The sequence below is a fragment of the Fusarium sambucinum genome, chromosome III (assembly GCF_050947815.1).
Source record: "Fusarium sambucinum isolate potato_lamoka chromosome III, whole genome shotgun sequence".
In the NCBI taxonomy this organism is placed as follows: Eukaryota; Fungi; Ascomycota; class Sordariomycetes; order Hypocreales; family Nectriaceae; genus Fusarium; species Fusarium sambucinum.
The window spans coordinates 4,781,582-4,809,383 of NC_139292.1; the positions used below are offsets into that span (position 1 = coordinate 4,781,582).

Genomic DNA, 27,802 nt, shown 5'->3' on the forward strand with positions numbered 1-27,802 from the left:
TATTATGATATGTCCTTCAGTGCATAGCACCAAACTTTGAAACAGTCAGGTAAATATTACATAGAGTTACAACCTGTCGCTGAAAAGAGAAGGGTATCGGTCATCAAGCTTATTTACCCAAGTGTCTCAAACCAACTACAAGAGATTCATGTACGGGGTCAACCGATGCCGACACATGGATCTTTGTGGCCGGATTAAACAGGCGAGATATAGTATATAAGAATTGTGTACAAGAAAATATATAAGAGATGAGGATGAACGATGATCAGATGCAGGAGGGCTCTTATGGTTACAGTTCTTCACGTCTTGTCCAGATTCCAAATGGACAGGCTTGCCGACCTTGATTGGCAAAAAGACAAAGTCAGGCCATGATTGTGGGTATTTCCATATATTCTTCTATTCTTGTTATTCAAAACATATTATATAATGCCGATGCAATTCAATCCTTAGCAAAGACAAACGCCATATCGATGATTAATATACATATACCATGTAAAAAGCAAACTCTCTCTTTGCTCCAAGCACTCCCCTCTGCCAATCTTTGCGGCTAATCATCCATCCATGTATCCTTTTCCCATCTCTTACTCCTCATCATATCTGCTTTGCGTTCATCGTAACATGTAAGAGAGATCTGGAAGATCTCGGAGAATATTGGCGATAACTTCGTCGTCTTCTGAAGACTCTACGATTGTCTGTGGTCGGGGAGGAACGGGTAGTGACATGGGCCGTGGCTTCCTAGGTATAGAGTTACCCTTCAGTGTATCAAGGGGTGTTGTTGATGTTTTTGGTGTTTCGTTTGTGCATGCGCTGGCCTTTTCTGGACTGACTGGTCTGTTGGAGTCATCAATCAGTCCTAAACCCCAAGAGTCCCAGCTGTTGGCTTTGTTTGCTTGTTCAACGGAAGATTTTGCCTCATTAGGGGTCAAGTTTGCAGATACAAACCCATTCAGAGGCGAGCGGGGGTTTCCCAAATCGATTGTTGTCGATCGTGAGTGACCGACCATTGGCACCTTTCTAGGTGAAGTAAGAAGGTCGATAGTCGCGGATCGAGAATGGCCCACGGGCGCATCTTGCAACAATTGCGGTTTATTCCGGTGGCTTCCCGTTAATCGAGAATGGTTCGACACAAAGCCTTGCGATGGCACTGCCAAAGTATCCATGGAAAGACAACCGCTGGATTGCGAATCCACCTCAGGCTCATCCTTGAAAGACTCTACCATTGGAGATTGGCCTGCAATCAAGGATTTTCCAGTGTTTTCTTTGTCTTTGGCTCTTTCGGCATCTACAATTGCATTCATAGAAGCCATCCCGCCATTTGTCTCAACTGTGGGTGACGAAACCATATCTCCCCAATCATCATCGTCTTCGTCTTCGCCCCATCCTGCGTTTGTTGGAGGCTGTGCAAGAGGGGATCTTGGTGCTTGTGAGATTGATACGGGTCGGTTGGTTGATAAGAGGGCAGTAGTGTTGATGGGAGACTGAGGTTCAGAAATTGTAGGTGATGCCGGGAAGGGCAGAGGTTGTGATATAGACATCGGTCGGTTTGTGGGTTCTAGTGGTATTGGCTTAATAGGAGAAGGAGGCTCCTCGGTGATATGCGGTTTTGGAGGGGAATCAAGAGGCGGTGGTCTCATCTTTGAGACGGGAGATGTCTTAGTAGGCTCAACGGGTGACGGTTCAGCAGTCGAGGCCGATTCAGGCTCACTGACATTGGAAGTGCGAGGCGCAGATGATGGTGCAGCAGCAGCAGTAGGTGAGGAAATCGGAGCATGGCCCCATCCGAATGATACCGCCGTAGGTGATGCTACTGTGCCCTTGGAGGCAGCTGAGTCCTGTCTCGAATGATTCTTGCGCGCGAGTAGTTCCGAGATTGAAATCTCGGTCGATGGTGCTGAGGAATCCCAGTTGAAAATCTTCGCACCAGCAGCACCACCTCTTCGGCCAAGAACCACACGTCCAGTAATAGAGTCTTCCTCCATCCATCGTCTCACAATTCTTATAGACTGCTCACGCACATGAGAGTTGTTCCACCCAACACGCACATAGTTTTCATCGTCTCCCATGTTGTGTTTCCGCATCGACCCAGGTCTTGACATTAGATACCAAGCTTTACGCTCAGATATAGCAGTGAAGCTGTCGTCAATAATGACATCGGGGACTGGCTCCGGGGATGGAAAGGAGGTGTTGACTAAGGGGAAAAGAGCATCGAGCTTTGACATATCAATCGAAAAAGGCTCTGAAGGTGGTTTTGGCCGTACTGGCGCTGGTCCCACAGGTGTCTCTTCCTCTGTCGACGTTTCCATCACATGTGGTTGGCCCTTCGGAACTTCTGGTTCGGGCCCCTGAGTCTCCTTCTGAGGAGCATCTTCAATAGGCGATTCAAAATCCGACCATGTGTCCGATTCTGTTTGGCCTCTTTCTTCCTTGACAAACTCCTTCGTCTCGCCTTCCACCACTTCATTCTCCTCCTTTGGTAGTTCTTCAGGAGCAATTTCAGGTTTTGCTTCTGGCTTTGGCTCTGGCTCTGTTTCTGGCTCATGCTCAAATTCCGACTCATCCGCCTCTGGTTCAACCAATTTCTGCCCAGGCTCTTCTTCTGTTTTCAAATCATCTTCTAGCTCCATTTCGGTATCATTTTTCGTTTGTAAATCTTCCTTAGGCTCTTCGAATCCATTCGCTCTTGGCTCAGGTGTGACGTCCCCAACCGAAGACGCATTTCCCGAAACTGTTCGCATAGATGGGTCAACGGGCGAGACACTGTGATTCCGCTTAGAAATATCATCAAACATTTCCACCAATTCCGAAACTTTGTTGGACGGTTGTCGTAAAGGAGATGGTCTCGTCTTAGGTTGTAAAGCAGGCCTAGGCGCCCCTTCTGGCGAACCCGGTCGTCCTTCATCCTCGCTCGGCAAAGGAGTAACGCTCCTATTCGAAGGCGCCGGATCTGGTTGCTGCCATATATCCGCCGCATTATCCCTAAATGAGCGCGCAGGAGATGGTGACCTTGTCGCAACCCGCCCTATAATCGGCCGTAGTCCTTCACCAAGACTAATCGAAGAATCTCCGTTATCATCTCTCTTCGAACGCGCAGTATCAAACGTGGGTGGTCGACCCCACGGATCCGGTGCCGGCGACGGTAACCTCGAACCAGAAGGGCTCCCCCCGATAGGCCGCAATCCAGGACTTCTTCCCCATCGAGGACTGCCATCCTTACCGGCCTCAGCCCAACCGCCCCAGGCGTCATCGTCATCGTTCCATGGTGCGAGAGCAGGCGAGACGCGCTGCGAGCTGCCCGAGTGGTCCGCGGTGAAGTGCGCATTCGGCGGCGGCGCGGGAAGGTCTATCTTCGGGGGTGAGTCGTTGGTCCAAGGAGAACCCCATGGATCCTCCATGCTGGGCGAGCGCACATGTCGCGCTGCCAATGACAGGAAAGTATGTTGAAATAATTAGAACGAACGAGAATGTTGTTATGATCGGTTTATCATCGCGTGTGTTTTAGAGGAATGGGGTGGGATAGCTCGAGAGCTTAAAGGTTCCGAGGCGCAAGAGGCGAGGTGCGTAATCGTCTTGTGTCTAAGACCAAGGCAGCAGTATAGTTTAGCGATTGAGCGCCACCAATTGATTGAAGAAGATGGGTTATGTATCAAGATGAGGTGCCAACCTTTGCAATCAATACGTAGAACAAATTGACAAGCTGTTCATGTTTTGGTTGTGAAGCACGAGAGGTTCCAGAAACACGTCTCGTTCTATTCGTGGAGCCCTGGAAATCTTCAGGGGCGCGTTCCCCAGGTCTTGAACAGCTGGCGGACCCGCCAACTCCGTCATCGCGGGACTTCTAAAATGACATTCGCCTTACATAGGTATATTACAATTCCCAAAAATAGTCAAGCCATTCACGTCAAATCCTCACAGGCATGCATTAATCTCTATAAAATTGATTGGTATTCTCTTTACCAACTTGAAAAGGATGAGGATATCTACTCCGAGTCTTCTTTCATAGTCTCAGATACCGTGACATCTGTCCCTGATGCTTGCTAAATTGTGCATCAAACCTCCTTTTCCGGTTCAACGAACATCATGAAGGCAATCCCATGCAGAACCGTACGCTCCGACGCTAATATTCACCCAAAAAAAAATAAAAAAATTGTCATGCTGCTTCGACTCTTCCAATATTCATGAGGCAATCTCATGCCCGCTCTTCAAAGACCACTCTTTGGTGCGCCCCTTGCCTGTTTTCTCTGCCACCAACTCAACTGTGTTCTTCACCTCAACACGAGACGCACCGTCTCGGAATTGATGATAAATAAAGTCAATAATTCCAACCTTGGAAAGAGCTTTATTCTCCAAAATAGATCTCTTCACGTCATCTAGAAGCTCGGACTTGACTAGCTTAAGCGTGCCACCACTGCCGCCATTGCTACCGCCAGTCAGTGCGGCAAATGCATTCGACGGTGTGGGAGGGGGAGGCATCTTCGTTGCCGTCTCGGATGCCTGTGTGGTCTTGGTGGGTTTCGCTGTCTTGTTCTTGACTTCAGGTTCCCAATATTGTGTCGAGAATGGATCGATGCCCCAAGTTTGCGGAAGTCCATCTAGAATCGGTCAGTTTCTGTTTCTTGTTCCTGAGATCGGTCCACACTTACTATGCATAAACTCCATTCTGTGATCGTGGGCAACTTGGTTTGTAGTACCATTTCCACTCTCAAAACAGATTCCAGTGCTGTTTGGCTCCAATGTGTTGGCAAAGATCCGCCTTGAGAGCCCAGCGTCTTCTGAATCATCAAGAAATTCGTCCATGTCGTCTTCGTCATCCATTTCCTCTTCGTCGTCATCAACATCGAGATCTTCGCCTTCTTCTTCCTCCTGCCATTCAGCTTCAGAATCATAGTCGTAGTCTAGAGGCAGTCGTCTTCCTGTCGGCTTGCGTGCCAATTGGCTCATGTTGAGTTTTCCGAGGGCAAATGGCTTGAAAGTTATCGTTCCGTAGTAAGGTGGTCGCACGTCTTGCGAGAATGAGATCACTTTTATGGGTACCTTGGAAAGCTTTCGACGTGTGTCTCGCATGATCTTATCAACATGCCCAGGGCCAGCATTTTCCGCTTTCTCTGTCTCCTTGAAAACTTGCTCCATAATGTGCTTAACTGGATGATGAAGCATACCTCGAGGACAAGGCTTGCTAGGCAGAGCGAACAGTCGGACCGGGTCAAATCGAGAACCGTTCAGCTCCTCCTCTCTTAGTCCTTTGACGCATTGATCCAATATCTTTGATTTGACCTCGCGTGTCTCAGTGTCCATCTCGGGTCCAATGTGGGCAACTTTGGTATGATCCTTGATGAAAAAGGGTTGGAATAGCTTTTGATACTCGGTTTTCGAAGCTTTGGGGATGACTTTGGTGAGGCTTGATTCCCCGGGCGTGCCATTTTTAGTCTGGTTGTTGTCGACGGCCTTCTTAGGAGTGCTTGGAGCTTTAAAGAAAGCGCCTAGGGTTGGTTGCTGGCGTGCTTTCTTCTCCTTTTCCTCCTCCTTTCGCTTTTTTTCGTCTTCCTTTCGCTTCCTCTCTTCGTCAACTTGGCGTTTCTTCTCTTCACGTTCCTTGGCTTTAGCAGCCTTTTCAGCCTCGGCCTTTGCTCTCTCAACTTGACGAATGGCTGCTTTCTTGTCTCGTTCCTCGCGGAGTCGAGCAACCTCTTTTTCCTTCTCGGCTTTTACTCTAGCAGCTTCCTTTTCCTTCTCGGCCTTTTCAGCTAGTGTTAACTTCTTTCGCTTTGGTAGGGTAGTCGTCGATTTAGATGCTGAGGCGACTGTAGCCTGTGTTGCCTGTTTTTTGGCAGGAGTTTGAGGAGAGGGAGACGCGCGCGGTGGCGTACAAGTGCCAGGCTCACTGAGCTCTGACGAAGCTGGCGAGGGTGCTCTTTCCCCATTCGTAGCGGCTGCCAGTGGTTAGTATTCAGTTTGTTGAGATTCTCATCTCACTTCGGCTTACTGTGTTCTCCGTTGACCGTGTCTGAAACGGGTGGTGGTAACTTGGCATCTTCAGAAGTGTCTACCACCATAGGATCGCCTGTGAATTCATCGTGACTTCTCTTCCGGCCGGTAGCCTCAGATTCCTGAATGTTCGGTGAAAGTTCGCGGAGGGGAGGCATTGTGTGTTTGTTGAGAGCTGAAGAGCTCAATTAATAATCGCCCGAGGCGAAAGTTGCAAAGTAGTAGTCGGTATGCAAATTGCGGAATCGGTTGGGTTTGTGGCAGGAGCTTGCTAGGTATTGTGGAGGAAAATCATGAGATGAGGTGTTGATGAATTGAATTAGGAAAAGAGGCACAAATGATCATTTGATTAGAAAGGCTCTATTGTGAAGGCTGCAGGCTTTGTTTAGGGAAAAAGCAAAGGCTTCTTTGGTCTGTAGTGGCATGAAACTACCAAGTTCAGAGGGAAGCAGGTCCAACAGGAGGTTAAAGTGGGAAGTCGCGAATAGGCACGCGTCATTCGCGCCTTCAGTTAAATTGAACGCGAACTCGCGTTTCTGTAGGCAGTGGGCACGAGAACAAAGACAAGGTAGGGCAGTTGCGGCTAAGCCTCGGACAAATATATATTTGCAGGGTCTATGGCTGATGCCCCTCATGAAGCAAAAAAAGAAGGACCCCCAATCCCATGACCCGCACTTGATGCTAGTGCCTGACACTTGACGATCTTCATGTCATGCTATTTGTTCATTTGCCATTGCGACATCATTAGCAACCATGGAAATCCCCAGTGATATCATAAGGGGGCAGACCTTGTAACAGCAACCGAGAACAAACGATTGGCGCACTGACGGACCCTGGCCTGAATTAACACAGCCTGCCGGCCAACCCAGCTGGTGGTAACGTCACTTACGGCACTGGTGATGGAGTCTTTTTAAAAGATGTTATACGAGAGGGAACCGATGATCGTTAGGTCCACAGAAAACTCAATCGCAGTAAAGTACAATGTCAGAATATTCAAGGCTGTTGTTCACGAGGGCAAAAAGGCAAAGTCATTATCTTTGAAGACCCCTTGTTCTCAGTCGAGAGGGGTGGTATCTCATTAAGCATACTTTTATCTTGGGATCCTGGCTACAGTAGCAGAGGTATCTTTTGAAACATTATATCCGTCAACGACAGTGGAGTCCCCGCTCCGACTTGCACACTTCGTACATCCAAGAGGTGATCAATAATAGCGAGAGATTGAAAAAGGGAAATTTCGTCCGATGTGGGATGACCCTGAAAACGATGGGTGGTTTTAAAAATCAAAAGGCAGTAAAACAATGCTGGAACGCCGACCAATGCAGGCCACCTCATGGTGAGAAGTGTGCTGTAACGAATGATGGATGGATAAAGGAAAGCTCCCATTGGCTCATCGTGTCATAATATAGTGATTCATAGCCATTGGTGGGAGGTTGTGTCGCGTGAATTCATTGTTAATCAGGGTTGGCAATAAAGAGGCGGCCAGAGGTAAGGGTTGAAGTTCGCTCGTCAACGCTTCCGCGCCTCTTCAGCTCATCGGCCGACTTTGTACTTTTCTCTCGTGCAAGCGCCGAGTGCATGAGCGAGTTAGAAGCCAGTCTGGGAGCGTTGCTCAGCTCGCCCACGTTGTCGGCACGCTCGCCACTGCTGCCACTCGCCATGCTTCGAGCCTTGCCGCTAGCGGCGTCGTCAGCGACATCTTCAGGTGTTGCTTCTACCAAGCTACCAGTGCGCTCAGGCGTGTCTCCAGGACTCCACCTTCGGCTGTGCTGGCTGCCCATACCTCCAGATGAACGGTAGGCAAGGTTTCGGCGGCTGCTAGTTGTGCTGCTTCGTCCACTGCTCCCCGTTCTACGGTGATGAGGGCGATTCCCGCTGGACACGTTCTCGTCCTCGCTACTCTCAGCCTCAACTTCAGTGGCGCTCAGCCGCATCGGTACACCGCCAACACCGACGTGATTTTCGCCGGGAGCGTAGCCAACCACAGGGTTCTTCCCATGATGTCTAATCTTGGGGATCTTGGCGGCTACCTTATTTGTGGTACTGAGGCCGGTACTGGTTCTACCTCCAGCGCCACCAGAAGCGCTGCGGGTCCCGCCAACTACCTCCAGAGTTGCTCTCATTTTTGCAGCACGCTGTTGGGCCAGAAGTCGAGGGTCCTCGTACTGTGAGCGATCGCACCATACGGTGCCCTTTTGCTTGCGCAAGAGAGCAACATAGCTGGAGGGCTGGCTGCTGGCTCCACCTGAACGGCTAGATGTAGATCGACGAAGATCAGACTGTGAAGAAGAGCGGTAGGCTGCAGGAGGAGGGATGCTCGATGCGGTACTAAAGGTATTCACAGAAGGCGAGCGACGGTTCTGGGAGAAATTGGGGCCCGGTTGGGCAAGGTGAGAGGTTTGGAACTGCATGGGATAGGCGTTTGAAGAAGATGTTCGTGTTCGAGAATGTCCGTAGCCAACGGTTTGGTCAATAGGCCCTCTCATGGCCTGTGGTTCCAACATGGCCAAGGGCGACGCCGAGGGGGGACGTCGGCTAGTTTATGTATTTGCTGATCGCGGGTAGTGGCGTCTGTCCGAAGGTAGGTAGGGAGAGAATAAACCCCGTCGGGCGCGGCTGGGCGGGTTATAGTTGAGCGAGACGAGAGAGGGAGCCGAAAAAAGTGAGACTGAGTTGAGTAGCGCGCCAGAAGAGCGGGGCCTAAACCGGAGGATGGAGGGTGACGAAAGCAGTGAATGGTATGTGATGCTCTCGTGTCGTGAATATAAGATGTATGAGAAGAGGTTGTATCAACTGCGAACAGTTGACGACTTTGTTGTTGTATGTATTGTATGGTAGGTAGGTATGGTATGTGGTGAGTCGGAAAAGAAGAGAGCTGGGCGGGTAGAAATTGGATGGTGGGCAGAGGCACTGACTGCCTAAAGAAGGATTTCGATTGCAGACCTAGCAACAGCAGCAAGAGCAACAGCCAAACAGCCCGTCCAACGTTGCATGGGGCCAGGCTATAGCCTCTGGAGGGGAACGGAAGGCACCTTGAGCGAAGTGGGCTAGCAGAGGTAGTTAGTGGGTTCCAAAGCTAGTGGGTGGCCTGGGTGGTCGCCTGCAAGTGGATCACCGCTAGCAAGCGGACACTTTCCATGGAGTGGAACTAGGTACCCAGGAGAGATGGAGAGAGTGATGGAAGTGAGACTCGGCGGCGGCTGTTTTGTTCTGTTCTGTCCAGTCCGAGAGAGCATGTACCTCTATGATGTCGAAATGGAGATCGTCAAGCTCTTGGCCTCCGAGACCAGCGGTCTTGGCCTTGATTCAAAGGGACATTGCCTTCTAAATTGGGATATTATTATGCGACTGACAGGACATTGAGGGGGTTGATTGAGTTTAGGTAGATGGAGATGCGAATTTCTTTACACAAGTTATCTACTTTTACGATGACATACAAGATATACCAGAGGCAAAGGACAAGTCGATGAAAAGGATGTGGAACATGCATGGCGTTATCTTGACTGATGTGCTGCTTCACAATTGTTACATCCGTTTCGACACCGAGGACTCTAACTGACTGCAATGCCATTGTTATGCTATAGATGCCAATTACTTAATTTTCAGCTTCATCGTCTATCCATTGCCTTGATTTGCAGCAGATTTGTTGGCATGTTATTAAGAATGCTGGTCCTTAAATGAATTCACCCGCGAGCACAGATCATTTGGAAATCTTATTCGCAGCCTCCATGTAAAGTAACTGATCAACCTCTTACAGCTACAGACAGGCCCTCCAGTTTCAACTCCAAAGTGCCCGCCTGGGGCTGCCCGCTACCTTGTTCCTAGAACAAAAGTCAGCCCTGGCGTCCCCCCCAAAAACGTGGGCCCAGCTGAAGGCACACCACCGAAGAAGAGCCTGGCGCGCTGGCCAATCACATCATATAACTCGACGTGATGTCATGGTCTTACATGCAACTCAAAGTGGGCTCCATGGCCTCGCCGGGCTGCTAGCACTAACTGAACTAACTAAAACTGTAGGGAAGTTGCTTTGATGGATGTGATATGATGTGATGGATGCGATATTCTAGCGTTTTTTTTTTTTGCATCTAACATCAGGTGCTTTCAGATAAGCGATCAAAACGCCTACGGTCGAGCCGATAGATGAATGCAACAACACATGAACAAGTAGACATGAGAGGATGATGGTAACGGACGGCATTTGCCTTGCTGGATGCAATAGCAAAATTGGCGGCTTGAACGCGGGGGGTAATCAATTGCTTTGTGACAGAAATCAACTCATAATTTCTCCTACTGAGCCGAGTTAATCGTCGTCTCAATAACCGAATCCTCTGCTGACAATGCGTCAAATAGCACGCCTCGTCTACCGAGAAGGGAAGAGAGAACTCTGCATCGCGCTGACAAGACCGATTGTCAGGGTGAGATGAGCAAAGCCGGGATACCTAAAGTACATGGAACATGGGAGTCCCCGACTCTGGTACTGGTACTGGTACTGCTGCACTGCAACGCGAGCATCAGCCGCGCCAAGGACTGCCCTTTTTTTTTTTTTCCTACAAACGCTTTGGTCACTCACTGGTTGCTACTGAGATCCAGATGCAGTGGGTGTGGGGGCTTTTTGGAGTAGGTTCCTCCTACTTTGCGGGCAATCCAGGACGGCAGAAACTCAGAGCCCGGGTCTAGAGCGTTCACGTCAAAGATACGCCCCATGGGATGTAACCGGTTGTTGAAGCTCTTTGTTGTACGATTGGCTGCCCGGCTTGAGACTTGTATTCAAAGGAACCAACAGCCAACCCAGCAGCGATGCTCCCTGCGCCTGTGACCCGTACCTGTGCCCCGCGTTAATAAGGGTAGGTCAGTCAGTCAGTATCTTAGGAATTCGATAGCAACGACAATGAAGCTTGAGCATTGGTAACACAGATCACCCAGAGAATGGACTCACAAGGGTAGCACGCGGAAAGCCGACGTGACCCTTGAGAAACAGACATGTCGCCCAGTAAAAGACTAGGGATGAAAGCGGATTGGTTGATGGCGAGAAAGAGTCGGCATGGTGATTCATAGTAATTATCATCAATCAAACCCTCTAGCCGGATACACTGCGTTTGCTACTCCAGATGAGGGAGGGCGAATACTGCCAACATACCATTGAGAGATTGGTTTTAGTGAATCTCACTGAGACAAAATCCAGGCACCGCTTTAAGGGATTGCAGATGAAGATGTTGAGCAATAACTGCTATTGGATGGGGCTCTAGGAGCAAAGGCATGGGCTTTTGAGTTGAATTGCCATGTGATCCAATCCAAGTCAAAGGAAATGTCTTTGACAGAGTTATGCGGAAAGTTCCTAGACTCAAAAGGGTCTTCCCAAAAGGCCATATCATGCCATGCAACCTCGGTCTCACAGTGCTTTTGTATTGTGTGAGAATAAGGTTGCTCTTAGAGCCCTATGTTTCGTGACATACCGTCTCATTGCATCGATTAGACTTTGCGAAGCCCCCCCATCAAAATGCCATGCAACCTCGAGCTGTGCCATGCAAACGCAGTCGGCCGATATACGGATACTTGCGCACTATGTAGGGGTTCTGTGCTATGGACTTGTCCATAATTATCTTACATAGCTATCACGATACCCTTGCAGTTGCAGAAGAATACATGATAATGCTACCCAGCACCTGAGCTACGAGCGAATGTAACTTGGCGACGAGACCTTATTCAGATCATGCGTGGAGTTCTGGTTGGGGTATTGGGAAAAACGTGCCCCCTCTTCCTGGTTCATGTTGGATGAACTGATGTTTTATTTTTCTCGCTAATAAATTTGGAGTATAGTACAACCTCGTCCGTCTATTCCCTGCACCTACGGACGATACCGATGAATTGAATTCCATCTTTTAAACTCTCCTCTTTTCTCAATCACCATCTCCTCCCCCGCTTTTGTCTAGGTACTTACTTACTCTTTACTGCTTGTCAGACGACGACAAGCCCTATGACTGAAGCTAAAGCTGAAGCTGAGCTAGAGTTTTCCCTCCGAAACTCTCTCTCCTCTCACCGGTTTTGTGCATGCTTCCTGCAATCCCGACGGGACACGTCTTTCTCTGCAAGCCTTCTTGGGTCCTTTCCTCAATGAATAAAGTGCTTCGGCTTCAGCCCACTTCCTTCAGCTCCGTCCGACTCCGGGGGACTGGGGAAAAGCAGCCCGGGCACCTTTTAAGCCCAGTGTAGTGCAGTGCAGTATGCAGCATGTGCCTATGGACAAGGATTGATGGCGGGGCATTTACCGGTGTGTACCCCAAGGATGTTTTGTCAATGGCTTCATATCATGGGAATATAGGGTCATCTTTGACATCTGATTCACCAGATCATTTTCCCATGCAGCCACCGGTCGATATATCGGGTAAAGGATCGGAAAATCATTCTCATCTTCATATTGCACTACAAAAGTCAAAAGCTCGTCCTTCTTCAACTTGAATGCGCTGCTGAAAAATATGGCCAGATTCAGGTATCGTCATGTAAGCGTCAGCCCCCAACTTGACATTGTTTCTGAGTAGTCTCTCACCCTTGTCCCGTCTTTCGGAAACGCGTCAACTTGTCATCGATGAGTCTCCAGTCTCAATTGATTTTCAATTGAGTTTACTCTCTCAACATCCGCCCAAACTCTCGCTTCAATTCGCTTCTAAGCGCGCAGTCTCCACGTGGAGTGCCACCGTTCGGTCATGCCCGTGTATGGTGTGTAGGTAGGCGAACAGCAAAAGTCAACTTGATGATATACCTACAGTAGCCAGTCTCGTTTAGAAACAGGACGACTACTATGCAAACCTCAACATGTCCAACAAAACTTGACATGACACAATGAAATCTATAAACGTTCCCGTGTGTTTCCGGATCGCCAGAAGATTCAAAGGCAAGCTCGGAACTACAGATGCGAATACAATCTTGACTTCTTGGCATGACAAGGCTGTCACTTCCAGGCCTTGTTTTGCTTGTCATGAACCGCCACAATGCACTTACATACCTATACGTAGATCCCCACGCTTCGGCTACAAATCCAATGGTCAGTGGCGAAAGAAGAACAAGAGAAAATTTCTCTGCCTCAATTCAATCACATCCCTTGTCGTCTTTCTGGGGCGGTACAATTACTGGAGAAAGACTTATCTCGCTGCCAAAAAATTCTGGTCTGGAGCGCTCCAGATCTAACCCATGCCACTGCAACGAGCCACGCATGGAGGGGGAAAAACCTGAAAAACCTCAAGCTAACTATCACAAACAGGACACACTTTGAGCTTAAAGCCATTAGCGAGACCGTAATGGATGGACGGCTAGAAATTATCTCATTGGCCCCGATAACTTTGAGCTCTCAATTCTTCCACTTTAGCTCTCATCAAGCTTGGGTGCGTGCGTGCCTGAATATCCGCGATAGCTTCCTTGCTTTCTCAAAGGCCCACAGAGTCTTCCAGACTTAAACTGAATTGAATTGAATGTTACTAGAATAGGTCTTGGCGCACAGGCCGGTCTCCGAAGCTTCCGCCAAGGGTCCAATTGCGCTGGATGAAACACTATTTAGCGAAAAGAGTTGGCAGGCTACGAGTGAAAAGGGAAAGGGAAAGCTCCATGGACAATGTTGCGATCTCGATCTCGATCTCAAGCGGTTGGTTTATGCTATGAAACCTGTAAGTTGCTGTAACATGCACGGGAAATTTTCTCCGCCCTTGCAAGACCTAGTCCCTGTCGCAAATCAACAAACAGTTCCTGCTCTGACTTCATACCCATTGCATTGTATTGACTGCATCGACCAAGCCGGCTGGATAGGCGAAACAGTTGGCGATATGTCACACTTGAGGGTCTGCTACAGAAAAGCGTCATATATCCATATATCCATCGGTCAGTGACAGCCCTTTAAGGAGCGTTCCGATCGGAATGGTGGGTAAGAGGGCCTATATTGTCCCTTTATTGACCGGGTATATGCCAACTTTGGCATGTATATCGCGGCTCTGCTATAAGTCAAAAGGACCCTGTAGATATGTACACACGTCGGCAGGATGCGAGAATCCAAAATCCCACCTACAAACCGGCAAACAGGATTTACGGTGGTAGTTTCGAGGCGCCACTTGAGATTAATTTAAAAAAAAACAAGTTTGGGCAAGTTGAAACTCGATGCAGTGTAATCAATGCATGATTGGGAGCTGGGAGATTGTTGATCGAGGTGAGTGAGCTTGATCGGGTAGATAAACTAGAGTCCGGATAGACATCCAGGAACAAGGAACAGGAAAGAGGCTTGCAACAAGCCACAAGGGTTCAGCTCAAACGGGTAACCAATATCAAACAGCCGTGTGTTGTTCTCTGAGTGGTCCTTGAAAGCTCACACATTGATCAAGGCAAGGCTCTAGCCAAGGTTATTGCAAGAATGACAAAATCCAGTCTCTTGGCTGCAGTGACACACTGTCACACACCGCGGGTTCTGTTCCTTCTAGTCAATCAAAGTCTTGGTACGTGCATACCTACATAATGATCTTCCAGGTACTTCGTTTCAATCTACATTGCATGGCATGACATGACATGGCATGCCACTGCATTACATTCTGCCGGGAAACAATAACTTGAAGACGGCTGGGAAGCATCGACTTTGTTCAATTCGCTGGTCAACCTGGTTTATTGATGCATGCGTGGTAAATCACATTGAAATACCTGCTGGCTTGAAACGTGTGTTGGGTGAACAAGCTGCGGGGAAAGGCTTCGTTTTGTTTCTCGCAACAAGCAGCAGTCAGATTAGGTATATCTCTGCTTCTCATTCGCCGACAGTTCCGCGTTTGGGCATCTTCTGTCGACGTATCATGATACACGGTAGTTTGTTTACTTTTATGCCCGATTGATTCGGGTATGTTTCCAGGTGAATCATGCAGGTGTGTAGATCACAACAATACAATGACATCCGATTCTCTAAGTACAGACTGTATCATCATGATGTCCAACATTTCTCCTGTTTGTCATGACAATTCGCTAGACACATTATAGCGCCGAGCCGTTGGCTTGTGGTTCTAACCGTCTTCAGGAAATATCTAGCACAAACCAAAATACACATGGTAATCATGAAGTCATGCCGTCGCCAATTGGGAGGGTCTGGATCAGCCCATCGGCCCTGAGTTAGTGTAACTTTTTAAGCAGGAAACTAAAAGGAAGGCCCGGGAAGGCTAGAGTTCCGTCCAAACACCAAGAAAACAGCCGATGATTGGCGATTGTGTTGGTCTCGGTGTAAGTCAAAGTGGGCAAAAGATGATTAGTATTTCTATGGCATTCGATAAACCCCTCAGTTTCAAAGCCTCGACTTGATGAGGGAATTACTTTGACCGTTTTATTTTGACTTGTTTTTGGTCTATCATGATAGTAACTTAGACTGTTGTTGAACTCTGTATCCCTATTCTGACTTTGGTTTTCTTCCACGGATAACTTGTTAAAAGCTGATATTGATTACTTTCTCTTTACTAGAGATGCTTTGTGGTTTATTAGAGATTTGAAACCAGAGTTGCAATGCCGAAAGTATATACGAGGTCATACCATCATGTCCTATTCTATTCTGGCCATAGGGTAAGACTGCATCGCTTATATTTTCTGGGTATCAAAGTAAGGAAACACGGCTACAAACACAATGTATCAATCCTACCATGAGTCAGGCAAATGATAATAACACAATCATCATCGCCGTTGCACTGGTATTCTTTATTAGTACAGTCAGATATATTGTCATGTAACGTGATACTATACACAGTCAGGACAGAGGTAACGGTGAGATAAGGTTTGGATACACACGTTGAATGTGGAAACAAGATATCAACGGTTTCGCCGCCTCATTTTGAAAATTTACTCTCATCGTGTCTAGGACTTTGTTTTCCCCTTTCTCGTCTTCAATTTCGGGAGCGGTTATATCCAACTCCCGATTTGTGACATTGGCGGATAGAACGGTAACTTTCTCGCGGGATACTCCTTGCTGTGCTTGCCTCACGGACTCCGAGTACGACAGTAAAAGGGGCAGATGAGTAAAGGGTTCAAAAGGGGCTTGTCATTAATAAAGTGAACCTTGAAATGTCATCAACGGATACAATCATATACACGAGACATTTGATATATATTGAGAAATCAGTTGCAGAGTCTAGGGTAATCAATCCGGCACATGAACCCTTCTCTACCGAGAGCTACAAGCAACCCATGACAGTCTTGGTTAGCGGAATCAATTTATGTGTTTCTCATCCATGTAGACTCAACTCAATTGTACCTCGTGCACTGACGTCAAAAGGAATTCACCATCCATCATACTCCTTTTTATTTTCTGACTGGTCAAATATTTCATCATTCGCGATATTCAAGGAGGGGGCACGATCACTTGCCTTTTTTGTCGCTTTTACAAGTACAAACCCCCCTAATTTGAACGATCGACCATTTCCTCGCGTTGCACTCGTTTCGTTTCAGTTTCCGTTTCTAAATGCTGCCCGTTATTGGTATCACTTTTGTCAAGGGGCCGCTGTCATGAAGTTCGCCAAGGAGCTCGAGAGAGAAGCTGTGCCTGGTAAGTTTTACATTAAACCTCCAACCGTTTAACTTGCAATGCGATGACCTAAAAACTAACTTTTGTACGTGCAGAATGGCGCATCAAGTATCTTAATTACAAGGCCGGAAAGAAACACATCAAAGCCGTTGGGAGAGCTCTTGCGCGCACTAATGGAACGCCCAGAGGCATCAGACCGATACGCACAAACACTTTCACATCTCCTCAGACGCCGCGACAACCCTTTACGAGAGAAAACGCTGCCCAAGGCGGCTCAACCACCATAGCATCTCCATCAGCTGTTGCACCACCGAGATCAATTCCTACTCCCCGAACCGCAGGTCGCGAAGATGAGTCCCTCAAAGAGTCTAGCGATAACCGCCATTATGGAAGCTTCGTCGAGACACCCCCAGAGCCGTCGCCCATGGATGCTCATGAGCCCAAACATCGCGATTTTCAATTACCTGCGCCCGCGTTAAAAATCCACGACCACGACGATGTTCACGATAATGATCTCCCGGGATCTCCTGCCACGACCGGGCCCTCTGACCATATGCGACGAACCACACGGCGAATGGACCCTCGACGAACCTCATCAGCCAGCGTTGTAGCGACAATTGTATCATCTGACGTAAACAAACCACCCCAAACCCCTGGAGAAAACGCCAAAGACTCACCCTCTCATTTGCGACGACTTTTCACTCACCAATCTACAAAAAGCGACCGAAGAAACGATGCTGAGAATTTCGATCTGGTTCGAGAGCGGGAACGGGAGTTCTTTGACTTCCTTGATACCGAGTTGGAGAAAGTCGAGGCCTTCTATAAGATGAAGGAGGAACAGGCTGGCCAAAGGCTCGACATTCTGAGGATACAGCTACACGAGATGCGAAACCGACGAATCCAGGAAATGGCCGACGAGCGTGTTCACGAGGCGAATCCTCCAAAGAAAGGAGCCCATGAGAACGGCAACGGCAAGCTTAACGGACTTATGGATCCCATCAAGGCCAAGATTTTCCCCGTTGGGCCCAACTCCAAGGCGTTGCAAAAGATGAGCCTCACCCCTAACGTCAACGGTGTTGTACAGGCCGATGCGGAAAGAGACTACATCCGTCGCCCACATCAGCATGAAGTCCCGTATCGCACAGCAAAGCGAAAACTCAAACTCGCCCTTCAAGAGTTCTACCGTGGGCTTGAATTGCTCAAGTCATACGCCCTACTTAACCGTACCGCCTTCCGCAAGCTTAACAAGAAATACGACAAGGCTGTCAATGCTAGACCCCCTTACCGCTATCTCAATGAGAAGGTCAACCAAGCATGGTTCGTTAACAGTGATGTCCTCGAAGGACACATTAGGACGGTAGAGGACCTCTATGCCCGTTACTTTGAGCGAGGTAATCACAAATTAGCTGCTGGTAAGCTCCGCAGTTTGAACAAGAAGCCTGAAGACCAGTCGATTGGCATGTTCCAAAATGGTCTGCTCATCGGAACTGGCGCAGTATTCGCCATCCAAGGCCTCATCTACGGAGCACAGCTTCTGTACGATGAAGACGACCAACTTCGCCTTCGGACAAGCTATCTTATGCAGATCTACGGAGGCTATTTCCTTATGCTCTATCTGTTCTCGCTCTTCTGCATCGATTGCATGCTTTGGAACCAGAACAAGGTCAACTACCCCTTTATTTTTGAGTTTGACCAACGGCACCATCTAGACTGGAGAGAGCTGGCTCAGTTCCCCAGTTTCTTCTTCCTTGTCTTGGGTCTCTTCATGTGGGTCAACTTTAGTAGATACGGTGACCCTGATATGTACATTTATTACCCAGTCATTCTCATCTTCTTCACTATTGTTGTTCTATTCTTCCCGGCACCCACGATGTTGCATAGAAGCCGGCGCTGGTTTGCCTATTCTCATGTGAGCTTCCATTCGATATCTTTCACAACAGCACTGACATCTTAATAGTGGCGATTGCTTTTGGCTGGGCTCTATCCCGTTGAGTTTCGTGATTTCTTTCTCGGAGATATCTACTGCTCGCTTACGTATGCTACTGCGGTAAGTTCAGGTTTATCAACGATCAGTTAGAGCAAGACTAACGATGACAACAGAACATTGAACTCTTCTTCTGTTTGTATGCACACTACTGGCAGAACCCTGTTCAGTGCAACTCCAGTCACTCTCGTGCTCTTGGATTCTTGACGGCTCTTCCGCCTATTTGGCGATTCTTGCAATGTCTACGTCGATATAAAGATACACATAATGCCTTTCCACACTTGGTCAACGGTGGCAAGTATACAGCGACCATCATTTCTGCCGTAATGCTTTCTATGTACCGCATACATAACTCCACGACTCACCTGGCTCTGTTCATCACGTTTTCGACCATCAACAGCATTTACTGCTGTGAGTCTCTGAGCGCCCTCACTTGCAAAGAAATGTGCTAACATCAACCAGCTTTCTGGGATCTATTTATGGATTTCTCCCTTCTTCAGCCGGGATCTCGACACTGGGGCCTTCGAGATATTCTCGCTCTCAAACGTCGATGGTGGTATTATTTCATCATGGTTATTGATCCCATCCTGCGATTCGCCTGGATCTTCTATGCAATTTTCACCCACAATACCCAGCATTCTACCATCGTCTCTTTCATGGTGGCCTTTATGGAAGTCACTCGCCGTGGCATGTGGACTCTATTCCGCGTCGAGAACGAACACTGTAGTAATGTATCCCAGTACAAGGCCTCCCGTGACGTGCCTTTACCTTACAGCATCGAGCCCCTCATGGCTCGTGCCAGCACCGACGATTCCGTCGCTGTTCAGGAAACCCAAGGTACTGCCGGCGTCCCCTCTTTCGAGGAACCTTCTCGCCTAGGTACTGCCGAGTCGACTGGCGTGTCTCTTGGACAGGCAGAAGAAGGCGTATCTCGACGCAGGGCAGGAACAGGAGCACCGCCACCGCCACCGCCAAAACGCACCTTCTCACGTATGCTTGCCGAAGCGCATAAGCAGGACTTTGAGAAGAAGCGCCGCCCACTGGATCAGACCCAAGAAGATCCGACCGCCGAGCTGGAGCAGTCTGACGATGAGGATGACGCCGATGAGGCTGTTAGTCTTCTAGAGATGTCCGAAGCTGAAGATCTAGCACGAGCGACGAGCTCTAGATATCGCTGAGCACCTACTCTGAGGATTATTACAAGAGGTATGATTGGCTGCGCACATGGTAAATTGTCGAGAATTGCTAGTTTCAGATACCCCATATACATATACGGTATATACTTGCATACGATACACGGTAATGGTTTTGGGATTATAAAAGAATGTTTTGTTTATTGGTAAATCTTTATGACAGGTGTACGATAACCTACGAGCCAGTTTTATATTTGCCTGCACATGTTTCATATACTATGAATGATTCAAGGCAGAAGCCGTGACTTTGATTGCTCAGATAGTTTCTAGTCTGGGTGAACAGAAAATGTTAGGTTGAGATTCTATCAAGTTCATCGAATGATATGATAATAAGACGAGTCAAAATCAGTTCTGTTGATAATTCGGCTATCTCATACAACGCATGGGAGCTGTGGGTGTGGTATGAGATGGAGGATTCCTATGAAACACTATTAGCATTCGTGCATAAGCAGTGGAAACAGTTTCTCATACTTGATGGGAGAACATGATAGAGCGACATGTTTGATGATAGTTGCAGGACAGCTATTTATAGCCTTCAGACAGAAGAACCGTTATCAGATCCTCTTGCACCGTCTCCCAAAAGCCGAGTTATCGTGACAACCACAACTTCATCGTTGTCCGTATCCTCCCTCCCAGCACCTATAGTGGGCGCTGGTGCAGTATACCGTCATCTATCCCAGAGCCTTAACCTTTGAAGCCATATCATGGCCTGATGACGCCTTATATAAAACTCGCACTCATCGCAAACATACGTCCTCATGTTATCGTCCGAGTGAGGCTCCAGGGCCAGGGTAACGCCTTCGTTGCAGGCGCCTCGGCCGTAAGTTTCGCAGCCGTCGCAGTCAGGAAGAAATCTCGCTGTTTCCTAGAGGCGGTATTTTACTTCGCAGTGCGCGCACGTTTTATAGAAAACGAGAGTTTGACACATTTTCGAGGGGGTTGACGGTGGCAGGCAAATAGTTGGGAATCAAAGGTGTTGGTAAACTAAAGGTAGTGGAAGGAGAGGATGTTGTTCTCGTTTATATATTGGGTAGGTATTGAAGAGTAAAAGAGAAAAGAGAATAAAGGGTGGTTGATATTTATGCTTGACAAAGAGGTGGATGAAAATAAACGAGTTATTTGATTCACTGATAACAAACGCTTTGAAGAGGCAGTATATTATTGACTACATTTTACGTTTTCAACCACAGCAGCTTCTGTGCTTCATTCGGAATTTAAACTTGAGTCACATTTAAACTTGTGGCAAAGGCGGAAAACACATGAAAGGCAACTTGTGATACTTTATTCTGGTGTTGTACCATGATACAACCAAACCAAACACATTCTTACACCTGATGCTTTGAAACCTCTGACGCTGTCCAATGTTCCTCCTCGCTGCTACTTCTTTCTTGTCTGTTACTACCCGTTAGTCTTACCCCATAGTCCTTGTGCCCACATCGAAAGACTTACTTCTGCTCACGTCCTAGACGTTCCATAATCGTGTTTTGAAGCTTCTGGCTCTCGATGGTCATTGCAGAACGACACGCTCGACATCGGTAGTTTGCGATGGCATCCTCGAGGAATTCGTCCGGGCAGTCAGTGTGGACTACAGTCTTGGCTTCCTTCTTCTTGGGCTCATCGCGCTGGGTTTTGCTCATGTTGAGGTACTCGACCTGCTCGACATTCTTGCAGACGACGCAGGTGCGGTGCCAAATCTTCTTGACTTCAGACATTTTGACGGTACTGAATTCTTGGTTTGTTTTGTTAGAAAAATAGAGTTGTTTCTGAGTTGGTGGTTTTAGTTACTGATGGATGTTAACCTTGATGAGTTGCAGAAAAAGTGTAGAGATGGAAACCGGAAATATAGCAGTCCTGCAAGCCATTCTTATATCGGAACTGTTGGAAGTCACAGAGAGTTCAAATGGGAATGAGCGCCCTGAACGGTACCTGAGTTCAGCAGAACGTCTACTTGCGAACGAAGGAAAGAAGCGATGTCCTTGTTCGTCAGGCTCATTGTTTTCTTCAGGTCGAGTGAACTTGTTTACTAAGTTCAACAATGCAGCAATGAAATATAGAGGACAATGAACAACTTGATGTCGGGTTTGTTCATGTTACAAAGGCGGAACACTAAGTTACTTGACATCAAACATACGGCAACAAACGCATTAGATATTGGTAAACAACATTAGTTGGAGTATGAACTATCTCCGCTAAATTTCCATCTATCAAGTTCATTCTTCTGAATCCGTTCTGTTCTCACCACCCTGAGTTCTCCTATTAAAAAGTGTCGGAGCAACCACCAGACGATGAGTTCTCACTGCGCGCCCCATTGCATCCTCTCTTCTGAGCAAACGTTCGCTGCGCCTCAACGCTCCACGCCCGCAATAACGTCTGCATTCCACGCAGTATCGATGTAAGTACCATCCAGTGGACCGTATCTGTCGAAATCGCCATGCTATGCCCTCTCTGCAAGCTCCGTATGAAGGTATCTCTGCATTCTCGGCTTCACTGCACATTGGACAGAACGCTCTTGACACCTCATGCTGAGCCCAGCAGTTGGGGCAATGAGCCCAGAATATAAATCCTCGACACATCTAATGTAGTCAGTTATGAGTGATAGCTTGAAACGTTAGTGGGGAGAACGCTCTATTGGAATATCTCGTTCTACAGCCTTGACAAAAGGACACTGGGAAGATTCTTCTTATATAATTTGACAGCTGGATAGCAAAAGTCTGACTGAGTGACGTTGTTACTGTTGACACTGTTTGTGAAAGGCTACTGAATAAATCTTGACACAATACAAAGTCCCATTCAGAGAGCATGATGTACTGATACGTGCATCACTGGCTTTATTGGTCGGTGATAAAAAAACGAAAGAGAAATGAAACTCCATTCACAAAAATATTATACTGCATCACAACGATTTAGCCCTCCGTCTTCTTCCCTTTGTTCGCACGATACAATTTCGTAAAAGCACCACCCGCATCCGCCAACAACTCCTGTGGTGCTCCAAACTCCACAAGAGAGCCCCTATCCAGAACAGCAACCTTGTCAAAGTCAAGCAGCGTATCAATACGGTGGGCGATCATAATGATGGTACAATCTGAGAATTCTGTGCGAATAACTTCCTGCATCCTGGCGTCTGTCTGTGTATCGACGCTGCAAACAATGTAAGTAATATAACGAGATACGAGGGGATGGTAAAAGTGAAGTACCTGCTTGTTGGCTCATCTAGGATAAGCAAGGAGCTTTTCTTAAGAAGAGCTCTTGCAAGGCAGAACAATTGTCGTTGGCCGTGAGACAAGAAGTTCTCGTCCATCTTCTCACCAAGGAAGTCTTTGTTGTTGTCAATCTTGGCTTGAATAACGGACAAAATCCCCACACGCTCCAATACGTTTCTGATCTCGTTGTCCGATGATACGTTGCAAGGGTCGAGGTTAGCTCTGATGCTGTCTCCAAAGACGAAAGGATCCTGGGTCAAGCAACTCAAGCGTTGGCGGATGAGATGTCTAGGTATAACAGAGATGTCCTCTCCATCAAGAGTGATCTTACCATGAACGACTTCAGCCATTCGGAGTAAGGCTTGAATGAAAGAGCTCTTTCCACTGCCGCTTCGACCACATATGCCGAGTTTCTCACCAGGCTTGAGGCTGAATGAAAGACCGCGTAGCACAGGCTCAGTTGTGTGTCTATCAAGTTAGCTTTGCGAAAGTAAACCCTTGAAAGATGACCCTTACTCATATTGAACATCTACGTTCTTGACTTTCAGACCCCCTTCTCTCGGCCAACTGTCTCCTGGGTTGTTGCTCTCCCCTGGTCTCTCCTCGCTGGGCGCAGAAGAGCAAAACATGCGAATACGCGCAATAGCACCTAACGAAGTCTCAAGGATTGACCAGTTTAGAACAATGCCCTTCATGTTGGTACCAAGCCTCATCATGTTGACCAGCGCAATGCCTAGAAGCGAAGGGTTAATTTTTTCGCGAAGCGTGACAGCAAAGATAACAAGGATAATCGTCAAAAACGCGACAACCATATCCAGAACTAGAGTAAGCCATCGCTGAATACAGTTGAGTAAGTACGATGGCTTCTGAGCATCGTCAATGCGAGTTAGGACCTTGTCAGTGTACGGTTGCGTCCAGCCGAAAGCACGAATAGTGGCGAGACCATTGATGGTCTCGAGGAAATGCGAAAAAAGAGGAGCTTTGTGCTCAATCCTGAACGATGTCAGTAACTACACGAAAATTTACTTATGATGTGTTCCTTACTCTAAGAGACGAAGTTGTTTGGAAGTTCGGACATAGAATCGTTGAATGAGTACCAGAACGACCACGACAAAGGGAATTGAGGTGGCAAACCAACTCACGGCTGCCATAGCCAAACCAGCAGCACCGAAGCACGCAGCGACCTCTGAGATGATGTTAACCACACCGGAGATTTCATTTCTGGGGTGAGGAGTATGTACCAAAGAGAAAGATTGAACAAGCTATGGGGAGAATAATGTCGACATGGCGCAAATCTTGGCTGAATCTGGGAAGAGTTAGTAGTGATACAATCTCTGGAGAATCAGCCGTACCTGTTGATAAGAGAACCCGCCTCGCTATTGTTGAGAAACGACAAAGGTGCGCTGGAATTATCAGTAAGTTTCTATGTGTGATCAAGTGTCTGGGGCTCAATACCTTATAGCAGCCTTCAAGAGTCGTGAATGCAGCACTTTCCCACTGATAGGCGCACAAACTAATAGGAACATTCTAATAAACCGTCAGTCAAGGTCATACAATTGTATCAACAGAACTTACGCAATAGCAGCCGTAATAAGCAATCCTTCAAAGAGAGACATGACCGCATAGATGCTGAGCCAGTATCCAACGTCTGTACTGGCACGCCCCTTTCCATCACCCCACCAAGTAACCCAAACATCTATTCAAAGTCAGCTGCAAGCTTTCAACCCTATTGAGTAAACACCCACATCGAAAGGCTGTCAGGACTCCTGCGCTGGCAATGAGGACTGCTTGGAGGATCATGTTGTGCAATCCGTTGGAGTTGAAGTAGTACATAAAAACACTTCTGTCACTGGGGACCTCAGTAGGCTCTACGTCCTGAGTTTGAGCCTTTGTGTCTGTTCTATCCTTCTCGGATTGGTTCTGAGACTCAGTTTGAGTCTGACCATCGTGTTCGTCGTGGTTTGAGATGTCAAGGCTGTGAATGTATCCATATCCAGATCGAAGGTCAGAATATGTGCCTTGTTCTATGAGTTTTCCGCTCTTGTCAAGAACAACCACAAAATCGGACTCAGGGAGTCTATTCACTACACAATGTCAGTTGACGAGAGCGTCACTCTAATGGTAAAACTTACCGGCATGAGTAGCCAAGATAGTGGTGGTCCCGTTCTTTCGAAGAAGACCATCCTTTCCAAAGACTTGAGTAAAGATGACCTGCTCGGTAACCTTGTCAAGACCACTAAAAACATCATCAAAAATGGCAATATGTTTCCTCGAGTACACCGCACGGGCGATGGCGATTCTCTGCTTTTGTCCTCCACTCAATTTGACACCCTGCTCTCCAACCTGAGTGAGATCCCCTTCAGGAAGTCGCCCCAGGTCGATGGTCAGATCACAAGCACTAACAACTGTATCGAACCAGGCGCTGTCATATCCCTTGGACTCTGCGATGATGTTGGCGCGGATAGTAGCGTTCATAACCCAGGGAGTCTGATCGCAAAAGGCTACTTCTGACGCATTTAAGGATACGCTGCCATTAGAAGACGTCGTTTCGCCCAAGATGGCCTTTAGTAAACTTGATTTTCCTGAACCAACCGGCCCAACCAGCATAGTAAGAGAACCATCCTTGTGGCCCGGAAAAGAAGTGCTGATATCCTGAAGAACTGCCTTTTCACCCCAGTTGAAGTTACCGTCCGCTATTAAGATTCTGCTTCCGTCAGCCCCAACCTGGATTTCTTTCATAGCTGTTGATCGGAAAGTTTCCTGCAAAGCCCGCGAGCTTTCTTGAGACGACCTAGAGGCTTCTTTACAACGACCTTGAATCTGACGACGATCAACTCTTTCTTCCAATTTGAGGAAATCCTCCATTCTTGTGAAACACCCAAAGACCGAGAATGATCCAGGAATGCTTCCAAGAAGATGTGAGAGGGGATCCATCATGACGCCGAGGATTGACAAAGCTGTAATAGCTTGTGCTGCAGAGAAGGGCTGGCCGTTTCCAAGTTTTGCTGCGATGGCATATGCTCCAAATGTGATGGCTTCGGTCATACCGATATTGCAGTTTGCTACAGGCAAATAAGTAAAGAACATCAGTTACAAGACCCGGCATCGACTTACTAATCATGTTGAGGTAAACATTAATCAGACGATAGTGCTTTCCTGTACTGATTTCATTATCCCGCTTTTGAGAAATGAGGCTCTGGAATCTCTCTGATAGTCCGAGCATCTTGACTGGTTTCATAGAGCTGAGGACTTCGTTGGTGAGGTTTATGCGGTCCTGGGTAGCCTTTTGATACATGATCTGACGTGAAACCATCATCTTTCCGATTGAACCTGTGAGGAATAAACAAACTAAAAGGTTAGTATTAGTGACCAGATCAGAAACAACCGGACTCACTAATTCCTGTGACGATGGGCGCAACGCAAACAGCGCCGAGTTGGGCTGCCAACATGTACATGGCAATGGCTACAGTGAGAGTGTTTGCCCAAGACTCTACCAGGAGGAAGTGAAGCTTCTCGATGAGTGTCTCGACATCATTACCCATAAGTGTCACAGCTGAAGACTCAGCAAGGTCGTCTATGGGAAGCTTCATCATCTTGCTGTAAATCATGGCGATAAGACCACCGCGGACCATGGCACCAGCCCTGAAGGTTAAATGTTCATACCACGCTGTGAGTATCTACATAAGATGGTCAGCTCAAATCAATTACAAATGTAAATAGTCATACTGCAGAACCTATAAAGACAAAAGCAAAGGCGCCGATCAAGCCGTAGCCCAAGTTGGTGGTAGACTCGGATGCAGGCATAGTCAAGAACCGGAGCGCATTGCTGACGAGAAAAGGTTGAGAGATGCTCAGAGCAATCATTCCGATACGAGGTGGTATAATGCCCAAAAGCTCCCATCTCAAAACACTGACAGTCGTCTTGAAAAGGGACGGCTTCTTGCTCGATGAAGATGCTATAGCCTTGTGTTAGTGCACAGGATTTCCAGCCATGGGTATTAACACACCTCTCTTCCAAGCTTTACTGAACCTGACTGCAAGTTTCTCCGATGATAGCTTTTCGTAGATTTTAGGCAAATCATTGTTGGTCAAGACTGTAGCCCAACCGGAGATGAGCAACGAATTCAACCAGACAAAGAAACCACGACTGAAAGGACCACTTGTACTCTCCTTGGAGACGGGTCTGTCGCTGGGAATCAAGATCTTTCGCTTTTCAACCGTCTCCAAGACTAACAATGCTAGCTTGAAAACTGCTGAAGCAGATAAAGTCGCGGCATAGGCGATATTGAGTGACACGAGCCATTCTGTGCGTAGTCGTGCGGCGTCAAACAGCAGCGTAACAAAAAGATATGCTGTTAGCACGAATGATGGTCGGACAGACTTGACATGCTCCACATGGGTTAACAGAACAATCGAAAAGGAAGCTAGAAGGTTTAGTATGGCCGCAGCGAGGGAGAAGCGTGTGTTGAGCTTCTTTGCGGAGGATACCAAGGCCAATAGGGCGACCTGTAAAACTGCATATGTAGCCGATGTAATCTGTTGGATCGGTATAAGTCAAAGCAAACTAATCTTCAGGATAAGTCTTACAAGTTTGGGCGTATAAGTCGCGTGACGCTTTGCCTTGTCTGGAGTCTTGAAAAGATAGTATGCTCGGGGGCCAGCGATTGCGAGAAACACAGCAGATGGAACTATACTAAGGATACTTTCTTGGAAGGACACTGGTAATGGTCAGCCAAACAGTCCAATTTGATCGGCAGTGATATTCTGTTCTCACAAGTAAAGTCAAATCCGCCACGACATCCCTTTGTCCAAACGCTGGGTCCAAAGAGACCATCGTCACAAGCAGTTGAATTGTAATCACCCATGATAGATGAAGGTCAAATGTTTCTCACAGACAGAGAGAAGCCAAGGCTTGGGATAAGTA

General features: G+C 47.6%; 6 protein-coding genes across 6 annotated transcripts; 1 reads left to right on the plus strand and 5 right to left on the minus strand.

The window, feature by feature from the left end:
- Positions 1-608: 608 nt before the first annotated feature.
- FSST1_011787 (uncharacterized protein) lies at positions 609-3,392 on the minus strand (the record flags this gene model as incomplete). The annotated part of the gene is made up of 1 exon (XM_083234952.1): positions 609-3,392. The coding sequence occupies one exon, from the start codon at positions 3,390-3,392 to the stop codon at positions 609-611; it is 2,784 nt and encodes a 927-aa protein (XP_083081483.1).
- Positions 3,393-4,173: 781 nt separating this feature from the next.
- FSST1_011788 (chromatin assembly factor 1 subunit A-domain-containing protein) lies at positions 4,174-6,140 on the minus strand (the record flags this gene model as incomplete). The annotated part of the gene is made up of 3 exons (XM_083234953.1): positions 4,174-4,589; positions 4,641-5,927; positions 5,981-6,140. 3 exons carry the CDS (start codon positions 6,138-6,140, stop codon positions 4,174-4,176), a joined length of 1,863 nt encoding a protein of 620 aa, XP_083081484.1.
- Positions 6,141-7,433: 1,293 nt separating this feature from the next.
- On the minus strand, positions 7,434-8,483 carry FSST1_011789 (uncharacterized protein; the record flags this gene model as incomplete). Its single annotated transcript, XM_083234954.1, has 1 exon — positions 7,434-8,483. One exon carries the CDS (start codon positions 8,481-8,483, stop codon positions 7,434-7,436), a length of 1,050 nt encoding a protein of 349 aa, XP_083081485.1.
- Positions 8,484-16,482: 7,999 nt separating this feature from the next.
- FSST1_011790 (SPX and EXS domain-containing protein) lies at positions 16,483-19,663 on the plus strand (the record flags this gene model as incomplete). The annotated part of the gene is made up of 5 exons (XM_083234955.1): positions 16,483-16,522; positions 16,597-18,410; positions 18,459-18,548; positions 18,602-18,896; positions 18,948-19,663. The coding sequence occupies 5 exons, from the start codon at positions 16,483-16,485 to the stop codon at positions 19,661-19,663; spliced, it is 2,955 nt and encodes a 984-aa protein (XP_083081486.1).
- Positions 19,664-21,003: 1,340 nt separating this feature from the next.
- FSST1_011791 (uncharacterized protein) lies at positions 21,004-21,390 on the minus strand (the record flags this gene model as incomplete). Its single annotated transcript, XM_083234956.1, has 2 exons — positions 21,004-21,070; positions 21,128-21,390. The coding sequence occupies 2 exons, from the start codon at positions 21,388-21,390 to the stop codon at positions 21,004-21,006; spliced, it is 330 nt and encodes a 109-aa protein (XP_083081487.1).
- A 1,191-nt stretch (positions 21,391-22,581) lies between these two features.
- FSST1_011792 (P-loop containing nucleoside triphosphate hydrolase protein) lies at positions 22,582-27,743 on the minus strand (the record flags this gene model as incomplete). The annotated part of the gene is made up of 16 exons (XM_083234957.1): positions 22,582-22,816; positions 22,873-23,346; positions 23,395-23,871; positions 23,923-24,064; positions 24,120-24,184; positions 24,231-24,281; positions 24,334-24,405; positions 24,454-24,574; positions 24,624-24,962; positions 25,011-25,940; positions 25,993-26,226; positions 26,273-26,555; positions 26,605-26,834; positions 26,886-27,414; positions 27,466-27,596; positions 27,653-27,743. 16 exons carry the CDS (start codon positions 27,741-27,743, stop codon positions 22,582-22,584), a joined length of 4,404 nt encoding a protein of 1,467 aa, XP_083081488.1.
- Between the last annotated feature and the right edge of the window lie 59 nt (positions 27,744-27,802).